Source organism: Mesoplodon densirostris, chromosome 6, assembly GCF_025265405.1.
Source record: "Mesoplodon densirostris isolate mMesDen1 chromosome 6, mMesDen1 primary haplotype, whole genome shotgun sequence".
Classification (NCBI taxonomy): domain Eukaryota; kingdom Metazoa; phylum Chordata; class Mammalia; order Artiodactyla; family Ziphiidae; genus Mesoplodon; species Mesoplodon densirostris.
Genome location: NC_082666.1, coordinates 124,214,034 through 124,233,329, shown reverse-complemented (window position 1 = coordinate 124,233,329; position 19,296 = coordinate 124,214,034). Strand labels below are relative to the sequence as shown.

The 19,296-nt window shown below is 41.4% G+C and overlaps 1 protein-coding gene across 2 annotated transcripts in view; it reads left to right on the top strand.

The window, feature by feature from the left end:
• Positions 1 to 19,296, top strand: part of CCDC25 (coiled-coil domain containing 25) — a 38,861-nt gene that overhangs the window by 4,984 nt on the left and 14,581 nt on the right. The window contains exons 3-7 of one of the 2 annotated variants that reach the window (XR_009532863.1): positions 4,388 to 4,427; positions 9,140 to 9,191; positions 15,051 to 15,126; positions 16,838 to 16,940; positions 19,110 to 19,194. Coding sequence is in view for 1 of the 2 variants with exons in the window: in XM_060102606.1 (XP_059958589.1) it covers positions 4,388 to 4,427; positions 9,140 to 9,191; positions 15,051 to 15,126; positions 19,110 to 19,213 (272 nt within the window). In the remaining variant the exon portion in view is untranslated. Of the gene's footprint in view, positions 1 to 4,387; positions 4,428 to 9,139; positions 9,192 to 15,050; positions 15,127 to 16,837; positions 16,941 to 19,109; positions 19,214 to 19,296 lie in introns of those variants that run through there. The other variant, XM_060102606.1, reaches the window with a different exon arrangement.

The window sequence follows — 19,296 nt, the reverse complement described above, 5'->3', positions numbered from 1 at the left end:
TAACTACTAACTAACCTGTTATAAGGAATTCCAAAGGATTAACTTTCTTAGACTTTCATTATATCAGATAATAGTTGAGCTAATTGGACCACCTGTGGCTGATTAGAATCTTACTTTACAAAGAGTTTTGTGGTATCATTTGATTTAGGGGTGACAGGAATTAGAGGTTAACTTGTGCTGGTTTTCATCAAATAAAAATAATCTGTGGCTTGAAAAGATCATTTTCTGTACATTTTTACCTCATTTAAGAAACATATCTTGGGGCCTCCCTGGTGGCGCAAGTGGTTAAGAGTCCGCCTGCCGATGCAGGGGATACGGGTTCGTGCCCCGGTCTGGGAGGATCCCATATGCCGCGGAGCGGCTGGGCCCGTGAGCCATGGCCGCTGGGCCTGCGCATCCGGAGCCTGTGCTCCGCAACGGGAGAGGCCACAACAGTGAGAGGCCCACATACCGCAAAAAGAAAAAAAAAAAAAAAAAAAAAAAAGAAACATATCTTGGTTGTTTTGAGGCAGAAGATGGTTCTTTTTGAGTTGAAATGTTAACAGTGCTTTCTTGACCACTCTCAGAATGAAACACGTTATCTCATACCGTGCACATTCCTATGACTAAATGATACAAACATTCACCTAACTAAAACAAAAATTTACCAGAAAATACCCATACTATTTTCTGTTGTATCTCATTTTAAAAAAACTAGTCTTAACCTGCTAAATTAATTTTCTGACTCACTAATGCATTTGATCTAAAGTTTACAAGAAAAACACTGATTTAGGGATCGCCTTTTTGACTGCACGAGTGGCGGGGGGCGCCGAAAGGGAACTGTAGCTTTCTTGATCAAGAGAGCAGGGAGGAGGGCTTCCCTGGTGGCGCAGTGGTTAAGAATCCGCCAGCCAGTGCAGGGAACACAGGTTTGAGCCCTGGCCCGGGAAGATCCAACACGCCGCAGAGCAACTAAGCCCGTGCACCACAACTACTGAGCCTGCACGCTAGAGCCCGCGAGCCACAACTACTGAGCCCGCACGCCTAGAGCCCGTGCTCGGCAACAAGAGAAGCCACCACAGTGAGAAGCCTGTGCACCGCAACGAAGAGTAGCCCCCTCTCTCTGCAACTAGAGAAAGGCTTCTCACAGCAATGAAGACGCGACACAGCCAAAGATAAAAATAAATTTATTTTAAAAAGAGAGAGAGAGCAGGGAGGTGATAGCACTGACCCTCAGGATGTGGGACACTGAAGAGAGGGAGGAAAGAACTGCAACAAGGGAGCTGGGAGAAGGTGACAGAATTCCTCTTCTCCACGCTTGAAAAGCACAGTTGCTCTTCTCTTGAGGGCAGCATCATGTTCTGGAAAAGACAGCTCTGAAGTCTGGCCAGTCTGGGTTCAAATCCCAGCTCTTCAGCAAACTAGCCATAGTTACTTAACCCCTTAGAACCTCAGGGTTCTTAGGTGTAAGAAGAGGATCCTGGGACGGTATCGGCCTTACAGGGCTGTGAAGGTTAAATGAAAGAGCCTGGGGGGAGTGCCTGGCCCACGGTGGGCACTCAGTAACTGGTGATTCGCTCTGGAGCTCCCCAAAGCCGCCTCCTTTCTCCCCTGGGAACACTCCAGGCCTGGGTGACTGCCTCAGTAGTCTGCGAGCTGCCTGATTCACCTCAGTTACTTTTCTTTAACCCTCAGGTATTGCTTTTTTTTTTTTTCCTTTTCTAAAACCATCAGTGTCTGTTCTAGCTGCCGTTTGTAACTGACAGTTTAAACTTGATCCTTTAAAAGAGACAAGTATAACATTCTTTAGTATGAGACCCTTGATTAATGAAATAAGGCCCCAAATTAAAAGATGTCAAAGAACAGTGATAAGTTATATATAACTTAGATATAACTATGCATATAGTTTTATAAAAGCATATAGTTGTATGTATATATATAGTTATACATGCTAAGTATATGTAGTTGGTGTATATACACATACATCACATATAATATATATAATGTTATAAATACGATAATGTGATATAGTTATATAACTATATAATTATAAATCAGATCTATGTAACAGTTTCAAACCCTGCTATAACCATAAGCAGAATCAGTATAAGCAAGGGTATCACATCCTAGCCAAGAGAAAAAACCAATAGCATAAAATAACTAATTATTTATTTATTTATTTATTTTTCTGGGCGGGGGTACGCGGGCCTCTCACTGTTGTGGCCTCTCCCGTTGCAGAGCACAGACTCCGGACGCGCAGGCTCAGCAGCCATAGCTCACGGGCCCAGCCGCTCCGCGGCATGTGGGATCCTCCCAGACCGGGGCACAAACCCGCATCCCCTGCATCAGCAGGCGGACTCTCAACCACTGCGCCACCAGGGAAGCCCAATAACTAATTTTTAAACGGTTTTTTCCTTACAATGAATTTATGCCATTGACTCTGGTTGTGACTTAATGGAGAAGCTGTCTGCAGCATATTACTACTTGAGCTTTATATTTCTCCTAGTAACCCGTGAATTGTCACGTATACGTTTTCTCATAGCGTCCTGCTGATGAGCATAGCTGGGGAGGGGAAACTGTCTCCCTATATTACATTGAACAATAAGGCACCGTTATAGGAGTCCTAGTTATCTACAGTAGATATGGATCCAAACCTGACCAAATCTACTTTTCCTTCTACCACCCGAAGGGTGTGAACCCAAGACTCAGGTTCCTGAGAGGCACCTAAAGCCGAGGTCGTGCGGGTTTTGCACTGTGCAGCCCTGGTAGGGCGGGGACAGCGTTATGTATGTCTTACAGCGAAGGGCTGCTTTGATTCCGGTGCACACTGATGGGCTCCCAGTGCTGCCGATGCAGGCAGCTGTGCCGGGGACATTCCCACCGTGTCTCTTTTCCCTTCCATTGTAGTTTCCTGTTTGCTGGGGCTGATCTGTGTGAGGCCATGTGCCAGCCTCTGAGTATCCAAAGAGGAAGATTGAGTCTGTGTTTTCACAGTGTTCATTCAGGTGGAGGCACATACAAAACCAAAGAGCGGTCAGTTTTGCTGTGAATATAAAACTGCTCTAAAAAATAAAGTCTGTTAAACAAAAGTATGGGCAAAATGAAGTGATATTAATAGCAAACACTGTAGAAGTAGAGGGGGCAGAGAGTAAATGTGGTTAGGGAGAGCTGAGAAGGCTTCGTGGAAGAGTGGGTTAGGATGGGCTAGAATGAATCCTTTAAACCTCCGTTGTAGGAATTTCTCTCTACAGATACAAATCTAGATACAGAGTTTATGTCTGCAGATGTAAATTTAGATTCTGTCTGGAGCCCACTGGAGTGGTGTTTTGCTGTCCTTAAAGTATATGTAGGAAAAAAAAATCTGTACGTAGAATACTTTTCCCCAGGCACTCTTAGAGTTATCCAACTCTCTTAGTCTGCTTTGTAAGAACAGTATTACATTTTTAAGTTGCCTGTTCTCTAGTACTCCTAGCACATCACGTTTACTTCTAGTAGCCTTGATGACTTCAGGCTAAGGGCTGGATGGAACATAAATGAATTTTAAGTTGAATGAGTCACGTTCTCTAAAAAGCTTTTCAGGTGTGTTCTTTTTATTAGCCAGCAGGTGTCACCAGGGAGCCAAACATTGCCCAGATGAGGAAAAGAGGTTTTTATAATTCCCTTTTTCTGATTTTTCTGATTACTTGTCGACTATTTGCTCAGCTTCTTACTTAAGCTAGTAGAAAACCCTTCAGAAAACTCAAGGTGTCTGCAGTTGCTTAGAGTACCCTCATCCAAGAGGGTGCTCTATCATCTTTTTGCTTTTCTGGAAAATAAATACTTCATTCAAGTTAGATAGATTATACTTGAGTACATTTTAAACCATCATATGTGAATCACTTTACCTTACAATTTTTAACTTTAGGTTTAATAATTTAAGTAATGCTTCTGTATTACTAATTATTAATATGGCTATTAGAGGTATATATTGAGATAACCTTTCTGTAGAGATATATATTATTAACCTTAAAAATATACATATGTAGGAGTTCCCTGGTGGTCTGGTGGTTAGGATTTGGCGCTTTCACTGCCGTGGCCCAGGTTCAGTCCTTGGTCGGGGAACTAAGATCCCTCAAGCTGTGCAGCACGGCCAATAAACAGATAAATAAAAGAACCAAAGAATACTTTTAAAACTGAATTAAAATTTTAAAAATAAATAAATAAAATATTGTATTAGTTTCAGTGTACAACATACTGATTCAGTATTTTTATAGATTGTAGTCCATTTAAAGTTGTTACAAAATAATGGCTTTATTTCTCTGTGCTGTACAATATATCCTTGTTGCTTATTTATTTTATACATAGTAGTTTGTATCCCTTAAGACTCATTTCTCTTTTTTTTCCTTTTCTTTGTCCTGTCTCTCTGCAGATGAAGATCTGATAAAGTATGGCTGGCCTGAAGATATTTGGTAAGTAGCAATTTTGGTTCTGCTTTTTATGCATCATTATTTACTTTCTTAGACTTGACCAACCACCTGACTCCTATGATTAAAACTAGAACTCATGCTTTGCGTTTTGGCTATGAATATTCAGTGGTAAATAGCTGACTGCCAGCTCCCTTCATTTATAATTACCACATTAACTGGGAATGAGGTCTTAGGGCTAGATCTCGGGCCTCACTGCAAAGGTCTCAGGAACATAGGCTTTTACCTCCTGTGTGTTCTCCTCATAGTAGGTTACTGAGACCACTGCACTTAACACACTCAGACCCCTCTTTCTGAGTGGATGGATGCAGGCTTCACAAGAAGCAGTGAAGAAAACAGATTCAAGCTTCCATGTCGGTGGAATAGGTGGAGCATCTGACCAGGTCCAGCTTTAGAGAAAACACAGCCTGGCTTCCCTTTGTCTTCTCAACAAAGAGTTTAACCCTGGCTTGATCCAGCCCCTACCCCCTCTTTCTAAAAGAATTTATGGAAATTTCAAAACTTATAATATATTCTTTCTTAGCCTCCTTCCAAGATAATTTTATTTTGCTCCTCACCAAACCCAGTCTAAAAAAACAACAAAACAAATGCAGAAAAAAAAAAACCCTTCATTTTAGTTGAATTCTTTTCTTTTTCTAACTGCCTTGGGATGCTATATGGGCTTTTCTACAACTCAAACCCAAAACCTGTGAGGAGTTCATGGATTCCTGCTACTTTCTTTTTCTTTCATGTAATGCTCTCATACTCAGTTTGCTTTCTTTTTCTAGCTGCAGCTTCTACCACTCCCTCTGACCCTTGTGATGTCTCTCTCCTGGAGCCTAACTCGACCTACTATAGAGCGGGATATGGTCTCTATGACTCCTAACACCCCCCTACCAAATGCCGTCCCTGAGGAGAAGCACTCGGATCCTGTTGGCTTTAATGATAGTAGTAATGGACATTTACCAAACACATAAACTGTAGGTCAGATCCTATTGAGTGTTTACCTCCACTAATACATTTCATTTCACTACAACCCTGTGAAATAGTTACGAATATCATGCCCATTTTTCAGATGAGGAAATTCAGGCTAAGGGAAACTGAACAGATCCACTCGGGTCGTTGCTGGCCCCCAGCCAGCTCGAGTTCTAGATCCCTGTTTCTGTCTTCCCTCAGGCTGTTTGGGCCCAGATCCTTCACTTAATTCCCTATAGTGACAGAGCTTAGGCTGCCACTTTTTAGAAGAGTTGACTGATTTTCAATAAGGTATGCAACATTGGATATCTGGTAGGAAAGATATTGCCCAGAGACTAACTTAAGCTACTCCCTAGATGTAGCCATTCTCGGAACCCCCGGGCCTACCTGCAGGAGCCCACTGAAGGGTGCCTCTCTGGCTCCAGCCTACCTCATTGTGAAGGAGCTGCCTCCTAACCTCGTGGAAGTGCTTCCCTGTCTGTCTGCCCTCTCTGAAGTCCACACTCCAGGAACCAAGAGGCACTAGAAACCTGAGGAAGTTTAAAGGCTTTTTTTTATCAGCCCCCTGTTCCAGCACAGCGGCCCATCTTCTGAACTCAAATATGTCATCAAGGTGGACACTGCTTGGTGCCCCCATACCTCAGGTGGGCAGGTTGCACTGCTCAGGGCTTCTGCATTGGGTGCTGCTTACCTTCCTAGGACCCTTGACTATAATCTCTGCTCCCCTGCCTCCCCCGCCCAGCCCAGGACAGTGATCCACCCGGTTTGTTCACTACTCTGTCCCACTACCTAGCGTAGGACCTGGCACATAGTAAGTGTTCAATAGATGTGGACTTTCTAATTGACTAGCTCTCTGCCTGTCTGGAAATGATCTCTGCTGGACATGTCTTCACAGTAACTGCATTCTGGTCATCTCCATTTTGAGCACCTGTCACCCTTGGCTGGATTATTTCAGTTGTCCTTAGGGCCCCAAAGATCTCCAGATCTGTCACACAATAGATAAGGATGATCACACCTGTTACGCAGTTACCTGCTGTAAGGTTTGGGGCAAAAGTACCTGCATAGGAAAGGTTACATACTCAGATGCACCGTGAAAGTCAGTTCACTACAGCCTTTTACTTGACATTAAAAAAAAATTAAGTGGAAACGAAATTTCCAATTTACAACCTACACCTCATGTATTATGACTTGGGTTTTTTGTTTCGTTAAGGTAGACTTCTGGAAGGCACTTATCAGACTGGTGTCTATAGCTTCCCGATAGCCATTTCGACACTCTTTAATCTTGAGATTTAATGTCTGTTGTCGGAAGTGACCGACTTTTACTTCCAGAAGCTATTCTAGGTCAGGTGTGAGCTGGCAGAGCCCTAAATTTCAAGACCTGTTACGGTTAATAAACTGTCAATCCTGGAAACATTCCTGGGTGTGCAAAGAATGAATCAGTTGATCTACATTCCAGGGCAGATTTTCAACCTGGAGCTTAACCTCTGGGAATGTCAGCATCTAAGTTGATACCAGGAAACCTCCTAAGGTGCTTTTAAGCAAAGAATTTTTCTAGGATTAAATGAAAATGGAACTAAATTCATTTTAAACAAAGGAAAATACAAAGAGTGTGCATTCACTGCTTCCAAACCCCCTAATGAGTAGTATTTCCAGAGACCCCACTTTAAGGAGTTAAACGACCAAGCTTGGGGTCCCGTGCATCTCTGCATTCTCAGGTCAGGAATGCTCATGTTTCTAGTCTCTGCATTCAATAAAGAGTAATAGTGATTAAGCAGGGAGAGGAAGGTAACAAGGAAGAGAGGGAACTAGGGAACTAGTGGGCATAATTTAAACTTGGAGTGAGCATTTTGGGAGGTTTGGAAGGTTTTTTAAGGAAACTCACTCAAAATAGTTTGTTTACAGAACTGACTTTTTTGTTCGTTTTACATTTCAACCAAAGCGCCGTGGGGACATGCATTCCCCTTGCACTTTTTAGAGGTATACCTACAAGCCTGAAGTTGGTGTAGATCAGCAGTGATATTCCCGGGTGTGTTTTAGTACTTTGACTGCCTATGTATGAACCCAGTGTGTATATACATTAAACTACTTGTGCATGTCTTTTGATAAAATTCCACATCAGAGACCTCTAAGGAAAATCAGAATACAATCAAGCTACTATGGGTATGTAGAAAAGAATTGTTATAAATAGAGAACTTAAAACAAATTGGAATGGGAGAAGTTTTCTCAGTTGAGCCTGCTTACTAATGGGGTATTTTCCTAAGACTCTGAAACAGAGTAGTGAGGTATAATTTCCAGATTTTCAAAAAACACATTTTCTGGCTAGAAAATTCCAAGCTGAAGATGATAATCAGTAGCAATCTCTTATGTGGGAATGCAAATAAGTAAATGAACCAGCAGAAGAAAAATAAATCAAACTAAGATGTTATATTCAATTCTGGCTATCACTAATGGTTAGGAATAAAATCGAGAGTCATCATAGACTGCCAAAAATGTGTAAAAATTTTCTTTATCCAAAGTGACTAGCAAGATGCTTAACCTTTTTAAAGAGGGCATGAGAAACAGCAAATCTTGACCTTTATATAGAATCACACGGCCTACGTCTTGGACCAGGTATGAGTGTGTAACCATTTTCAGCTCTAAAAAAATCCATTAATGCTAAGAAAATGTCTAAAGAAATACATAATGGGATGTGACGTTGCCTCCTCAGGATTTTACTGAACATTCCTCAGTCTGGAAAGGAAAGGACTAAGGAAGAGAAAAGTTAACAGAAATCACGAGGTGACAGTCGTGTGTTACATCGTTGGCTAGCATTCTGGAGGCCTCTCTGGGTGTTGGAGAGAGCGGTCACCTTCATTTGGTGAATTGTAAATAGGAAAAACTTAAAATCCCCAAATGTTGGACTAGGTGAAAAAAGAAGTAAGTTTTAAAAGATTTAATTAAATTGGTGAATGATAGAGCCTTAATGAAAGGTAAATTTAGGATAGTGGGGTGAGAGGGCATTCTGAATATTTTTAGGACAGCGTCATAAAGGGCAATCACCATGCTTTCCCAGGAGGCACATATTAGTGTCATTGTCAGAGGTAATTCAGCTGGATGAATTGTTGGTCTGACCCATTTGGTGATGTGGTCTGCTTACTGCTTCAGTCCTTACCTGACTCTTCCATCTCTGTGATTGACATTCGCTTTGGATTGTTTTGCCATTGCTTGAAACTCAGGATTTCCCAAACCAAACCTGTCATCTTTCTGCCAAACTGGCTCCCTCTCCAACTGTAAGATGTTACTGTCAGTGGTCCTGTGAGTCTCCCAGGCTTGGAAACCCTGGAGTCTTGCTGACTTCTTTCATTCCCTTCTCTTCTCCCCTAAAATTCCTTCCCCGTGTTTACTCTAAGTCCCGTGGTTCAGCTTGGGACCCACCAAGTCTCAGTTCATCAGTGAAGCCTTGGGTCACTGATAGCTCTTTCTCACTTGAAAAATCACCCTTCCCTGGGCTTTTAACATTCATTGCCTCCTGTACTCATCTTGGGACTTAGCCTCACACAGCTGCAGAACATTCCATGTTTTTCTCACCTCTCCCAGTTGATAGTGAGCTCTTTGGAGGTGGTGACTGTTTTCTGCCCCCCACAGTGCTCAGTGTGCAGTAGGCACTGAATTAATATTTTTGGAGTGGAATGCTTTAAATGCAGGTGGCCTGAGGAGATGGTTATCTTGTACCTCTTGCTAAAAGTGGTTTTCATTCTTTGTAGGTTTCATGTGGACAAACTCTCTTCGGCTCATGTATACCTTCGATTACATAAGGTAACTGGATTTAAACATGGATTCGTGACTTTTTCTGTAGTGAGGAGCATCCTATCTTGTCCTCTGTCCTTTTTTTTTTTTTTTGGCAAATAAATTGTTTAGAGTAATAAATATGTACAAAAGTCTACAAATTAGCAAATGAAGAGATGTCTTCCCCCAACCCAGGAAATCACGAAGGGCAATTCTGGTGATTTTTGAGGCTTGGAAGGGGACACAGCACATATTTCCCAGATAGAAGCACCGCCTTGTCCTGCCAGCTGAGGTGTGCTGTGTGTCACCTCTGCTCTCTCTCCCTGTCATTTCAGTTGACACTACTGGACTTTGTCGTCTTCTAGGAAGATCATGTTGTAGTTCCTTTTTCTCAGACTCATGTGATTCTCCTGCCTCACCAAGGGCATATATGTTCCTAGTTATCAGGGGCTGCTTTGGGAGGTTTAAAACAGCATTATTGTAGTAAAGGGAAAAGATTTAATGTTCCCTAGTCACCTAAAACCACTGTTTTTCCAATCTGTCTTTATATCCATCTGTTGTATTTTGTGTAGTTGAATCATAGGGTGTGGATAATTATGTGTATTTTTTAAAATATTTATTTTGGAATGATTTTAGATTCACAGGAAAGTTGCAAAGGCAGTACAGGTTCCTAAATACCCCATGTCCAGTTTTCCCCGTTGCTAACATCTTAACGTTACCATGGTAGATTTGTCCGAAATGAGAAACCAGAACTGATGCATCACTATTAACTAAGCTCTGGACTCTATTTGGATTTCTCCAGTTTTTCCATTATTGTCCTTTTTCTGTTCCCGGATCTGGTCCAGCGTCCCACATTGCATTTTAGTTGTCATGTCTGCCTAGCCTCTGGTCTGTGACAGTTTGTCACTCTTTCCCTGCTTGTCATGACCTTGACAGTTTGAGAAGTACTGACCAGGTCATGACTAGGCTGGAGTCACGGGTTTCGGGGAACACTAGCACAGAGGTGAGGTGCTCTTATCCCATCATGTCAGGGGTATATGCATTGCTAGGACTTACCACCGATGGTGTTAACCTTGACCTCCTGGCCAGGGTAATGTCTGTCAGGTTTCTTCACTAGAGAGTTGCTCTTCTCCCCACATACTTTATTATTTGGAAGCAAGTCACTAAGTCCAGCCTGTACTCAAGGGGGAGAGCTCCACGTCCTGGCCTGGGGAGTACCTGCATATATTGTTTGGAATTCTTCTGTAAGGAAGATTCATCTCTTCTCTCCCATGTATTTAATTCAGTCATTTACTTATATCAGTACGGACTCACACATTTACTTTTCACTTTGGGTTATAATCCAGTACTGTGTCATTTTGTTGCTAAAATTGTCCCTGCTTTCACTCTGCCAGCTTGGCTCTTGTGTTCCCTGGACATGCTCCTGTCGTTTTACTTTTTGAGCACTTCCTTACTTTCTGACACTCAGGATGCTCCAGGCTCACCTTGTGTTTTCCCTGCTCCAGCTCTAGGATCAGCCATTTCTCTGAGGAACTTTGGTTTCTTTTATTGGGAAATGGTATTTAGAAATCAAGATCTGGACTCTGGGTGTGCTCACTGCTACTAGAGTATCATTGCTTCTAGGCCCTCTCGTGTGACAGAGCTAGGAAATAGGTGTAGGTATACTAACCCGTGTGAGTCATTCGTATGCATAATTTTTTCTGTATCTACAGTAAGCTAACCATGACTGGTGTCTCTGATGAACCCGTTACTACAGGGGCCTTTCTCACATTCCTTCCTTGTTTATCTATTCCTTCCTTCTCAGACAGTGGGAAGCCTGGCTCCCACCATCCACCATCATTTGCTTATCTGAATCCAGTATATATGGAAGTGGTTTCAGATTTGTTAGCCTGTATCCCCATAAGAAACAACTTTATCAACTGAAGTACAGTGCAATTACAGTTTCCATTCAAAATGCTGTTTGTCACAGTTACTTGTCAGCTGCTCTGCGTCCTCCCCACCTCATGCCTTTCAGTGATGTCTGTCACACACTTAGGTTCTTTTGTCTCAGTCTGCATTCCACCTTGGCTTCCCCTGGTTGATTGTATTACTTTTTTTTAAATACATTTTTATTGGAGTATAATTGCTTCACAATGCTGTGTCAGTTTCTGTTGTACAACAAAATGAATCAGCCCTATGCATACACATATCCCCATATCCCGTCCCTCTTGAGCCTCCCTCCCGCCCTCCCTATCCCACCCCTCTAGGTGGTCACAAAGCACCGAGCTGATCTCCCTCTGCTATGCGGCTGCTTCCCACTAGCTATCTATTTTACATTTGGTAGTGTATATATGTCCATGCCACTCTCTCACTTCATCCCAGCTTACCCTTCCCCCTCCCCGTATCCGCAAGTCCATTTTCTATGTCTTTTCTACATCTTTTCTACGTCTTTATTCCTGTCCTGCCCCTAGGTTCTTCAGAACCATTTTTTTTTTTTGGAGTCCATATGTATGTGTTAGCATATGGTATTTGTTTTTCTCTTTCTGACTTACTTCACTCTGTATGACAGACTCTAGGTCCATCCACCTCACTACAAATAAGTCAATTTCGTTTCTTTTTATGGCTGAGTAATATTCCATTGTATATATGTGCCACATCTTCTTTATCCATTCATCTGTCGATGGACATTTAGGTTTCTTCCATGTCCTGGCTATTGTAAATAGTGCTGCATTGAACACTGGTACATGTCTCTTTTTGAATTACGGTTTTCTCAAAATGGATTAAAGACCTAAATGTAAGACCAGACACTGTAAAACTCTTAGAGGAAAACATAGGAAAAACACTCTTTGACATAAACCACAGCAAGATCTTTTTTGACCCACCTCCTAGAGTAATGAAAATAAAAACAAAAATAGACAAATGGGACCTAATTAAACTTAAAAGCTTTTGCTTTTAAGCAAAGGAAACCATAAACAAGACAAAAAGACAACCCTCAGAGAAAATATTTACAAATGAAACAACGGACAAAGGATTAATCTCCAAAATACACGAACAGCTCATGGAGCGTGATATCAAAAAGATTGTATTACTTTTAAAGTGACAGTTTACAAACTTTTTCACGTTACTGCATTATTTTCATATTTATTGTTTTGACTGGCTGCTTTGAGTTGATGATATGCCACAGTTAATTTGAAAGCTCCCTTGTCCTTGTTTACAGTTTACAGTTTTCAGCATTATGAATCCCCAACAAGAAATATTTTTTTAATGAACTACTTTCTATTTTTCTTTTCTTTTCTTTTCTTTTTTTAGAGTAGTTCTCAGAAATGAAATTACTGGGTCAAAAGATATAAACATTTTGATAACTCCTTTTATGCCAGATTGCCCTTTGAAAATATTATGCTGGTTTAAAATGCTACCTGATATATATATAGGTTTTCCAAAAACTTTTTGGGGTTTTATAACTTCAGAAAAATAGCAGCCTTTTGACCAATTTAATAAATACAAGATGCTACTTCATTATGCTTATAATATTTACTCCTTAATTTACTAACAGGGTAAAACATTCTACCACATCTTTACTTATTCTATTTATATTTTTGAGAACTGTGTTGTTAAAAAAAAAAAAAAAAAAAAAGAAGATTGTGAACTCTTTGCTGGAACAAAATTCTGAATTTTCCTAGGCAACTTTTTGCCATTTTGGAACTATTTTAAGTCTAGAGAAGATAAAGTATGGTGTTCCCAACTTTCCTTTTGGTTCAGATTAAATTTTTTCCTTTGGGTTCTGCTGCATCAGAAAGTGGAAATAATGGTGGGCAGTCCCAAGTTCACATTGCCACCAGTTAGAACTTGTTTGAACAGGAGTTTGATTTCATTTTCTTTTGGAAGCACGTAATGTGCTAGATAAAAATATGTGCTCCTTAAGGAACTTTTACCTGGTTGATCTCCTGCAGTAAACGACATAGCCCTTTGCACTTAGTAGGTACCAAGTAAGTGTTGGAAATGCAGTGAGACTAGGTATAAGTAGTTCAGAACCCAAACTCTGGAGCCAGACTGCCAGCTTTGTATCCTGGCCTTGCTGCTTATCAGCTGTGCGACTCTGAGCAAGTTATTCAGCTGTGCCCGTTTCCTCATCCGTAAAAGGGAGCTAACAGTCCCTGTCTTACTGGGTTGTTGTGAGAATTAAATGAGCTATAGCATAACTGAAGCATTTAGAATGATGCTCGGCACATGCTAAGCGCTGTGTGTGTTCATTCTTTCTTTGTCAAATTCAGGTGAATTCAACCCAAGCCTTGAAGATCATGGATATCCAACAAGTGTTTTTTCCTAGGCTTATTTGATTTTTGGAAACCTATAGAAAAATCTCCCTTATCAAGAGGTTGCTTATCTCATTAACACAGATGGCACAAAGCCCACAGTCAAAATTCTGGCCTTTACATATGGAGAGTACCTTACACTCTCCGTGCAGAGTTTGTTTACTCTGACTTTATGCATAATGCTAAGCTGAATTATTTTATTTTATTTTATTTGGTCTGCTCATATTATATTGGAAGTAGCAAAACAAGAAGAGGCTATTGCTTCAGGAATAGCAATAGGTACAGGTAGCAAGAAGGGATGTTGTGACATAGCCTGATATCAAGCACCAAGAAGCTGTGCGTTCCCACAAAAACTCCATAAGCACCACACTCTGGGGCCAGTTGTTAGAGCATGGCTTTAGTTAGTCCTGGGTTCACCTCTCACCTCTGTCACTTACTAGATACTGGGAGCTGGGCCTGGTTGCTTAACCTCGCTAAGCTTCATCTTCTTCATTGGCAAAGCGAGCGTAGTACTATCCATTTCATATGGCAATTTATTTAGTGTACCTAGCACTCAAAAAGCAGATATTCAAAAAGTGGTAGCTATTGTTTTGTTTTTTAATTATTGATTTGACTTATTTAGTATAGGGTCAGTCAGCTTCTGTGTATTTTAGATGCCCCTGAAGGCATCACTATCACTGTATTACAGCCTAGTGTAAAGGTTGATATTCATGATGATGACATTGTGTTATCAAGATGGTAAATTCAGAATCCTCTATTTAAGTGGTCAGGGGATCTCACAGGATGAGATATGGCGTTAAAGTAGTGACAAACTTAAATCACGTATTTTTTGGTCAACATTTAGGTAATTGAGATTTCCATGTTGAGACATTTAAAATAAGGGGAAAAGTAGAACCATAATGGAATAAACTTAATTAAGCTCAAATATTTAGGTAGATAAAACATTTCATTCCCAGACAGAAGTGCTTCAGTAATCCCATGCCTAATAGCCAAGTGCTGAGTTGATTTCCACTAGCTCTTGCCTCAGATATTTTTGTTCTTTTGGAATGGCTTTGCTTATTCAGCTTTGACTTTGATACAGTATCTGTAAAGAGAATGAATCAGTATTTTTTCTCTTTTATGGTAGAAGGTTACATCTAACACACCAGGAGCTTGGTTCCTGACTAATGCCGAGGGTAGATGACCTAACAGATCACGGAGACCCAAAACTAGAAGATGTCTCTTGAGAGGGAGTTTGTAGGGACCTCAGCTAAGAAGACTTCCCATTGCCAAAAATAGGCACCATTTCTCCACAAGATTTCTAAAAGTAAGAGAGAGAAGAGGGAAAAATGACTCAGACATAAATACAGTTAATATTTTAGTGGTTTTCTTTCATACCCTGTTTTTTTCCCCACTTATTAAGTCAGGACTTTCCATATTCCTGCCTTCTCTTAAACATTTCCACAATGGACTTCATTTTTCAATGTTTTGAAATACAGTTGAAGAGCCCCTGCTTTTAATAAAATTGTGCCTAGTAAGGTAGCAGAGCCCTATAAAAGTGCTCCAGTATTGATCAGTGACAAGGTAGTGGACCATTTGGTTTATTCTTGTGTTTCAGGGGGAGAAAATAGAAGACATTCCAAAGGAAGTACTGATGGACTGTGCCCATCTTGTGAAGGCCAATAGCATTCAAGGTCAGTTTTCCTAGAGGTGTTTTCAGAATTAACACCGCTTTCTCTGTGTCTGAAATGATTACATCTTAGAGAACATATTACTGACTTTAGCTTGAGTCAAGGGAATGACATGTAACATGCCTTTCCCCTGTTTTGTTCTTTAAGATGGCAGTTGCACTACCTGTCAGAGAACTGAAAGCCAACCTCCCTGCCCCTCTAATTTTCATGGCCCTATCTCAAGTCTTTTTTACCCTGTTTTCTTTACCTTGAATAGAAAATTGTCTAGGGCTTCCCTGGTGGCGCAGTGGTTAATAACCTGCCTGCCAATGCAGGGGACATGGGTTCGAGCCCTTCTGTGGAGATCCCACATGCCGCGGAGCCGCTAAGCCCGTGTGCCACAACTACTGAAGCCCGTGCACCTAGAGCCCATGCTCCACAACAAGAGAAGCCACTGCAGTGAGAAGCCCGCACACCGCAACTAGAGAAAGCCCGTACACAGCAACAGACCCAATGCAACCAAAAATAAATAATAAATTAATAAATTTAAAAAAAAGAAAAGAAAATTGTCTAGACCTGCCTACCCCTAAGGTTACTTGTAGAAAGACTTTTGGAAATTACATTATGTTAATTGCCAAACAAGCGATGTGTCTCATGGCTTTATTTGTAATGTTGGTTGATGTCTTTGTTTCCATGATTTGTTACTAGATTCTAGGACCCAAGTCTCCCAGTTACTCTTTCCTACTTCTTCTTTCTTTCCTTCTCTCCTTCCATACTTTCTTCTCCCTGTAAACTGTGAAGGTGTCAAGTCCGTTGATCTTGTTATCTCCCAGAGAATCTTAAATAATATGTCTAGGGTTGTGCATTAGAATCAGTATTTTTACAGTGCTCTCCAGGTGATTCTAATGTGCAAAGAGTGTTGAGACAATTGGCCTCCATGTTCTAAGTAGGACCTGCAGTATTGGCCTTGGTGCTGGTTTAGTTCTACTGTTCAAGATTTAATTTGTCAAGTCAGTATAGGACACTTCATGGAGTGGAGGTGACAGTTATAAAGGGGAGCTGGGTGATGGTATTCTGCCAGGAACAAGCTAGTACACTGGATTTTAGTTGTAGGACATGGACCTGGATAAGGTAGAGGTAAGTTTGGTTTGATATAAAGTTGAGGGGTGATCCAGAGGGTTCGGAAAAAATGTGGTTTGCGTAGAAGATAAGCATGGGGCAGACACAGAGACGACAGCGGGTCCCGGGAGCTGGTGATTCTAGGAGAAGAGCTGGGCAGTGTGCTCCCTCCCCCATCACTTAGTCCGCGTTGCCTGCATCTCACTCGGCAGCTTTACTGAATCAGGTGCCTAGCCAAAGAAACTGGAAGTCTTGTCTTACAGAGCCATTCACTTTCAACTCCATAAGTCATTAAATTGCAGTTAGTTTTAGGACATTGCATTTTTATGAGTAGAAGAAGAGCTCCTCAGATTTCCAGTTGAAATCTTTGGTTATGGAAAGAAAAATAATGAAAATTGAAACTACGTCATTATCCTCCTTCCTTGTGTGTTGCAACCTCTTTAATGTGTTTTCGTGCCCCTGGCTAGCAGATTGTGAATTTATTAAAAGAGCTTTGGACTCGTTATTCTTGGCCCGGCCTCTTTCTTCTTAATCCCGTTATAGTTTACTAGCTCTAAAGAAAGCAGAAAAGAGGAAGAGCCATTGAATCACTGAATCACTCTTCTCTCCTCTTCAGCCTTCCACAGGGATAGCTCACTCATAAGGAGCTAAGCCCAAGCGTCTCACTCTCAGGAGTCAGTAGCAGAGGATGCTGAGGAGTGAAGAAGATTGTCTTTGCTGTGAGATTTGCTAAGTACACTACATTTGCGTCACTGTGTTATTAAAATATTTCCCTCCCTGGTTGACCACCTTCAGGGCTGTTTGTCGTCATAGAATCTGGTCAGCCTCTTCTTTATTCATTTTATAATCTCTTGCCAGATTAAACTTTCTAAAAGCTTAGACACTTTCTGTGACAGCCTTCACCTTGCCTCTACAGTTAAACCCAAACTTCCTAAGCTGGCATTTAAGCATCTCTGATCTAACCACAGACTTTGTTTCCCTTCATGTATTTCATACTCCAGCCAAAGCAGATATTTGCTGTTTTCCTGCTTTGTGCCTTTGCTTGTATTGTTCCCTCTGCCCTCAGTGTTACACTTCTGCTCAGTCATCACATGTCTAGAGTCGAGCTCAGGTTCAAGGGCTACGCTGTAGTTACAGTAATAGTAATAACAGCTAGCACTGAATGTTAATTACATGCCTGGCACTGTGCCAGGAACATTACAGATTGTTCATTGATCAACTCGACTGAATTAAGATATCACTTTCATTTTATAGATGAGGAAGCTGAATTTAAGAAATTAAGAATTAAGGAACTTAATCTCTCCCACGGAGCCTCTTCCTTCCTCCAGCTTTGAGTGACCACTGCCCTCTCTGAACTCCCTTAACTCTTCACCTGTATCTTTCCAATATCACTTGATAACTTCTAATTTTCATTGAAATTATTTATGTACTTATCTGTCTTCCTTTAATCTTCAAAGGCAGGATCCATTATCTGATCCATGTTTGTATCTCCCACAGTGCCTTGCACATGGAGATTTTTTTGACTTAATTTTGAAAAAAATTTCAAACCTACAGAAAAGTTGCAAGAAAATTTAGAATCAGCAGTTTTTCCGTATTTGTTTGCCTTCTCCCTGTAATTCACTCAGTGGTTTTTTAGCTGAACCGTTTGAAAGAAAATCACAGGCATCATGACCGTTCAGCATGTCCTAAGAAGTACATTGTCGTAAGTAACTGCATTACAGTGATCAAATTCAGGAAATGTAACATGGGTACAATGCTGTTATACAGAGTCCATATGTAAGTTTTGTCCATTGTCCCACTACCGTCACTTTATAGCAGTTTTTTGTTTTTGATCCAGGATCATACGTTCTATTCACTTATCATGTATCTCTGGTCTCCTTTAATCTGGACACTTCTTTGTCTTTCAAGACGTTGACACTTTTAGAGTGGAGACCACTTTGGGTTGGTCCGACGCTTCCTGTTCAGTAGGACCACATTACGCATTTTGTGGCAGGAATACTACGTAAGTGAAGTCTCATGCATTACAGTCAGGAGGCACATGCTGCCACTTTGCCTCGTTTTTGGCGATGTTAACTGATCGCTTAGGTAAGGTCGTGTTCACCAGATCTCCCCAGTGTACGTGGTCATTTAATAAACATTGAAATGTATTGCCATCTAATTTGGAAGGGCCTTAGCACTGGACCAGTGATTAAACTGTGATTCTCAGAGCCTCCTGCGAGGCTGTCAGGGGTGGAGGGGAAACACGAAGTGGGGGTGGTGAGGGGAGAGGAGGAGGAGTGAGCAGGATACCTGGCACCCGTTTCCTCCAGAGTATCTCTGCTTTGATTACTTTGTTATGTTTTCTTTGGTAAAAGAGGTTCCACAGCTAAAGAAACAAAAACCAAAAAGCTCTACTAAACTAGTCCAGTTTCCCCATGTTTCAGATGAGATGCCAGGAGCCATGGGGATTTTCCCAAAGCGACACAGCTGGTTTGTGGTAGTGCAGGGTAGAATCCGGTGTCTTGAATCACTTTATCTTGCTGCTTAACCTTTATTAGATCAAGGGCTCCTTTGAGAATCTGAGGAAACCTGTTTGGTCCTTTCCTGTTTAAAAACACATACAATAAAACTTGCATTCAATTTTAGAGAGTCTCAAAGATCCCTGAAGCTGATCTCTTGACCCTGCTTTTCATCAGAATACTTTAGCTTGAATTGTTGGTCGGCTTTCCCATTTGCCTTTGTGGGTGGCTTCTTTTTTAAAAAAAAAGTATTTTGTGGTTTGAAACACTTGGTGGCTTGTTCATTCTCAGCCTGTTCCTCTGTTGGATTATGGTGACTTAATTGTGGGTGAGGGGACGCATTGCTCAGCGTCCTCCTGCCCACATGTTGAAGACAGTCTCTCTTGGCAGGCTGCAAGATGAACAACGTCAATGTGGTTTATACTCCGTGGTCTAACCTGAAGAAAACGGCCGACATGGATGTGGGACAGATAGGCTTTCACAGGCAGAAGGACGTAAGTGTGAGCATCACCGGAGGTGGCAGTGCCCTGGCGCTGAGTGGGTGTCTGTCTCTGCTGTTGAGGGCTCAGCATGATGT